This window comes from Phragmites australis, chromosome 9 (genome assembly GCF_958298935.1).
Source record: "Phragmites australis chromosome 9, lpPhrAust1.1, whole genome shotgun sequence".
NCBI lineage: Eukaryota > Viridiplantae > Streptophyta > Magnoliopsida > Poales > Poaceae > Phragmites > Phragmites australis.
In genome coordinates this window covers 6,439,463-6,444,855 of record NC_084929.1, presented here as the reverse complement: position 1 = coordinate 6,444,855, position 5,393 = coordinate 6,439,463, and the positions used below count along the sequence as shown (strand labels likewise).

At 45.9% G+C, this 5,393-nt stretch overlaps 1 protein-coding gene across 1 annotated transcript; it reads left to right on the top strand.

Moving 5' to 3' along the window:
• The first annotated feature begins 2,932 nt into the window (after positions 1 to 2,932).
• LOC133928552 (leucine-rich repeat extensin-like protein 4) lies at positions 2,933 to 5,010 on the top strand. Its single transcript, XM_062374948.1, has one exon. The coding sequence runs from the start codon at positions 3,259 to 3,261 to the stop codon at positions 4,468 to 4,470; it is 1,212 nt and encodes a 403-aa protein (XP_062230932.1). The 5' UTR covers positions 2,933 to 3,258; the 3' UTR covers positions 4,471 to 5,010.
• Positions 5,011 to 5,393: the final 383 nt, after the last annotated feature.

Here is a 5,393-nt window from a genome sequence, read left to right as displayed (position 1 = left end):
GTTTCATATTTGAATCTAGTTTCTACTGACCAAATTTGAGGAAATCAGACTTACGGATCTTACTCTTCTTTGTTTATACTAGAGCATGTATAATCGGTCTCGAGTGGAATAACATGTTTAAATCATTTTTCGATTTGGAGTGAGTTAATCTTTAAATTTGATTTTCGTAGTCACTCATCCCCTGTAATTGTCTTATTAGAGTGTAATCGATTCTACAGGTATTCTATTTCTAAACTAGAACTGCAATTGGGCTCCGGTCTCCACCACAAAAATAAGTCATTAGTTGCGGGTTGTGATTTTGAGCTCAGTTTTTTCTAATTAGTCGTGTTGTACAGTTTGTTGGTTTATCGAGTTGTTCTTCTTATCAATATAAAAGCAGCTCTCTTATTGATTCGTTTAAGGAAAAAAAAGACAGAGAGTGAATATGGTGATTAACAAGAGATAATAAAATTTGCAGAAGATGCTTATAAATAAAATGCTTGAAAATGATTTCAACTGATGATGCCATTACTCAAACAAAAACAGTGCTCCCATTGTACTGTTTTGCTTGGCCGCCAATGAGTGACACATGATTCAACTTTAGAGGAAACACGCATGGCCTCAGCAGTGCTTCACCGACAAAATTTGAATGCAACTTTTTACCAAATTGTCCCAAACCGACACAGATTTCCATTCCACAGATTTAATTTATCCTGTTCCAATTCCCATTAAATACTGGGACAGTGTTCTATGGGAGTCACAATCTAGCTACACAAACCAGCACACGTGTTCCTAAACAACTATACTATTCCTTTATATTTCGATCAGTGCTGAATCGTTTAGGCAATAGGAAGAGCATGTGGGGGTTTGCATTGCACAGGTTTATTTATTTAACCATGTGAATTATTAACGACCAACATATACTCCTGTATAGTAGTACTGGGATATGCTAATCAATAATATAATTAAATGTGACGATCGGATCCTTAAATTCCTCTGAGCCTGTGACTAGCACACGACTGTCAGTCCCAGTACAAGAAACCATATTTTTTTTTTCTGTCACTACACATGTCGCTTTGCTTCCAAGGTGGAAAACAAAGAAGGGAACTTGCTTGTTTTTTTAAAGAAAAAATAAAAAAGAAAGGAAAAAAGAGACGAAAAAGGCTGGGAAATTCGCGAGGTACAGAACTGGTTGGTGAATGCTCGTAGCACGGAAATTCGCGATGATTTCTCGTAGTTAATTTGATTTGTCTGCTTGTGCGTTTGGTGTTTAGTGGCCATAAATAAGAGGGTACAGGCAAAATAAAATGGTTAAGCTTGGGCAAGAGGGCAGACTGCAGAGGGTGGACAAATGGTTTTATTGACTCCTCGGCGAGTGCGCCTGGACTCTTGTGATCTTTTGACAATAAATCGTTAAAAGGACAAGCAAAGTCTCCAGGTTTCATGACCTCGATTTCATTTCATTTATCTCTCTCTCTCTCTCTCTCTCTCTCTCTCTCTCTCTCTCTCTCTCTCTCTCTCTCTCTCAGTTTGCGCACACGCAATGTGGCATGTGATCATTCCGGGTTTAGGAAGCTATGGTCAATCATGGGCGTCAATAGCCATCATAAGCTCAATGCAAGTTGATGGCACGGTCGAGCACTCGCCCGTGCCTTCCGCACAAACTAGTGCCTTGCACACTTGTGCGCAAATGTTCTTTCCTCTCCCGCTTCGTTCTCCTCTTTCCTTGCCTGTGGTTTTCGGAAAGTTCATTTTTCTCTCACTAAAGTGTGTTAGTTTTTCTACTAGTATTTTTTTAACTATATGGAGTAACTAATCTGCATGCGTATAATTTCTAGAGCTATTTTCTCATCCCTTGATCCCAATACCATCAACATCGCCTCCTTGTACCACCACCTAGAATATAGACCACGTATTCTATGCAGGGATTGATCCAGCAGGGTAAGAGGTGATCATTCTCTTATCCTAGTGGGCACCTTTGGTACCTATATTAGTCTAGTTTTTATTAGTATATGGTTGAAAATCTTATGATCTGATGTGTTAGCATTTGTAAATGAGTCTTTTTTTATTTACTTCTTAGCGCCGCCACTGATCCTATGCTGTCACCGGAGTTGCCACAAGCCCCGTTCTTAGCCCGCTTGCTTCTCCTAGTGTGTGTGAAATGACGCCCATTGCCTTTTAGAATTGAAATCAACTTATATAATCAAGCTTGGCATTCACCTCAATTATGGTCACGCTTGATCTGACACGATACATGCCGCCAGCCATACATCTTAAACACATCCAACCCTGAGAAAAAAACTGCTAGAACTAAGAAAAGTTTTTAGTTGGTGCTATACGACATATAGCTAGTCCTTTTCGACCAAAATTAAAGCTAAAGCTATAATGGAACATATATTCCACAATAAACAATCTGCTTCCTCCGGTCATCGAAAAACTCCCTAAGTCCCTATCAGCATTCCAAACAATATCAACAAAATTCCGTTGTACCAAAAAAGAAAGTCCAACTTTCCTCCTAAATTGGCTCGTGAGCTGGTAAGAAGTGCTTAGAGTTTTTTCTCAACTGCATAGCACAAGTATTTAGATAAAGAATAAGCTGCTTACTTAAGTATCATTATTTATATTAATACTAACAAGATAGCTAACTATATCAAAGTATATATATAATTTTTATTTATATTAAAAATTATAATTTTTATATAAACGTTTACCATCTTAGCACTAGTCATAAGCATCTGTTATTGTTAATGGGCTAAAAAGAGCTAATGTAGTGTACATGTGCAGTGGAGCGTGGACCCGCGTGATTTACTTGCAATGAAAAAGAAAAGAGTGAACCCGCGCCATCGCCGCCATAATTACCGTACCATAATCCGGAGGCAGACGCGGCGGGCCCCATGCATTACTCCCGCGCCATAAATCTTCCTCCGCCGCAGCACCCCCTGCCCACCCACCCCCTCTGAGCTGTGACACAGCTGTCCTCCTCTCCCCACTCTAAGAACTCACTCCTCCTAAACAAATTCTAGCAAATTCTACAAGATTTTTATAAAATTCTGATTCAAATATATATCTTTAGTCTGAAGAGAAGAAAAGGAAAAAAGATACGTGTCTTTATATAGAAGGAGATCTTTCGCTGATCCTGTAAATTTTGTTTCTTGTGGAGTTGGCCGCCATAATCCCTCCGCATTGCACTGAGTAGCCCGTTTGCTGGTCGAAATTCGCTCGCTTTCTTCTCGGAACAACAAGAGAGGTTCCTTTGCGTTGGTTTGGTGGTATGGTGAGATGATGAGAAAGGCGGCAGTGTTGTTTCTCCTCTGCTGCCTCGCCGTTGCCGGCGGGGCAGTGGCGGGGTACGAGGCGGCGGTGGAGGTGGACCCGGCGTGGCGGTTCCCGAGCCAGCGGCTGCGGGACGCGTACGTCGCCCTGCAGACGTGGAAGCAGCGCGCCATCTTCTCCGACCCCAGGAACCTCACCGCCGACTGGGTGGGCCCGGGGGTCTGCAACTACGCCGGCGTCTTCTGCGCGCCGCTGCCGTCGGGGGAGCCGGGCGCCGGGGAGCTCACCGTCGCAGGCGTCGACCTCAACCACGGCGACATCGCGGGGTACCTCCCTTCGGAGCTCGGCCTCCTCACCGACCTCGCGCTGCTCCACCTCAACTCCAACCGCTTCTGCGGTCTCGTTCCGGCCACGCTCCGCCGGCTCCGCCTCCTCCACGAGCTCGACCTCAGCAACAACCGCCTTGTCGGCGCGTTCCCCGCCGTCGTGCTCCACCTGCCGGCGCTCCGGTTCCTCGACCTCCGCTTCAACGACTTCGAGGGCGCCATCCCGCGGGAGCTCTTCGACCGCCCGCTCGACGCCATCTTCCTCAACCGCAACCGCCTCCGCTCACCGCTCCCCGAAAACTTAGGCAACTCGCCAGCCTCCGTCATCGTGCTCGCCGACAACAGCTTCGGCGGCTGCCTCCCCGCGAGCCTCGGGAACATGTCCGGGACGCTCAACGAGATCCTCCTCATCAACAACGGCCTTGACTCCTGCGTGCCGCCGGAGGTCGGGATGCTCCGGGAGGTCACCGTCTTCGATGTCAGCTTCAACTCGCTCGCCGGGCCGCTTCCACCGGAGGTTGCCGGGATGCGGAAGGTGGAGCAGCTCGACGTCGCGCACAACCTCCTCTCCGGGGCCGTCCCGCAGGCTGTCTGCGCCCTCCCGCGGCTCAAGAACCTCACCATATCCTACAACTTCTTCACCGGCGAGCCGCCGTACTGCGAGCGCGTCGTCCCGCCGGACGGCGACAGGAGGAACTGCCTGCCCAACCGCCCCGCACAGCGCACACCGCAGCAGTGCGCCGCGTTCTACTCGCACCCGCCCGTCGACTGCGCCGCGTTCCGTTGCAAACCCTTTGTCCCATTGCCGCCGCCGCCGCCAGCATACCCTGGTCCCTTGCCACCGGTGTACCCCATGCCATACGCGTCGCCGCCGCCGCCTCCTCTTTACTGATGATTCTTTCACCGCAGAAGCATTGTCACTTCCACCTTACCTCGCCGCCTCGCTGGAGGGAGACAGCTGAGTTCACCGTCGCAATTGGACGTGGTCAGTCATCGTTGTGCTTAGATTAGTAGTGTTCTTGATTGATAGCTACCGGCATATAGAAGATTATAAGGTGCATATATCCCTCTTGCTTTCTCACTGGTCGGTCTCTGTTTTTCGCGTCTGTTTGCGTCATAGTGATGGTGAAAAGGATTGGAGGTAGGTGATGGGGGGAGTTTGGATGGAAGGAACAATTTGAGCTTGGATTGATTGCTAATTGGGTTGTGAATAATAAACAGCTTGAGAGAGACAGGTTAAGATGATGAGAAGGATTGGTTGGTGTGCACCCTGGTGTGGGATGTATAGAGGGAATTAAGCTTGAGTTCTTCAGTTAAGCTTCAGTGGAGAGTCAAGCGATAAGTTTCTAGATCAAGAAATGTATCCTACTTAATTATTCCTTTTCCATCACAGCTACTTACTGCTATTCTATTATTATGATATTTATCCGGATTCTTGGAGAACTTTGGTGTCTTTATTGCTACTCTGTCAGCTGATCTTGATTACATACTATTGTCAGGTTCTTCTACTACAGAAATCATCATGGTCTCCATCTGAATTTGAGTTACTTCTAGATTGCAACTAGAATTTTCCATGGCATCATGGGTTTAGATGTATCTGATTTCAAGAATATAAGACGTTTTTTGTTTTGAAAAATATCATATTAAAAGTACTTTGAAATATAAATATATTGTATACTAAACATGTATATAATTTTACTAATTGAAGTTTGACTTTTTTGAAATAAATTTTGTCTTACATTCTTGAACTGAGGTAGTATTATTTACTGAGTGTTGTTGGGGTACAAGAATTGTTGGGAGTGTCCCTTCACATGC

Bases quoted from the DNA above. Each gene is read 5' to 3' on its own strand.
- LOC133928552 (XM_062374948.1), top strand. From the start codon at position 3,259: ATGATGAGAAAGGCGGCAGTGTTGTTTCTCCTCTGCTGCCTCGCCGTT.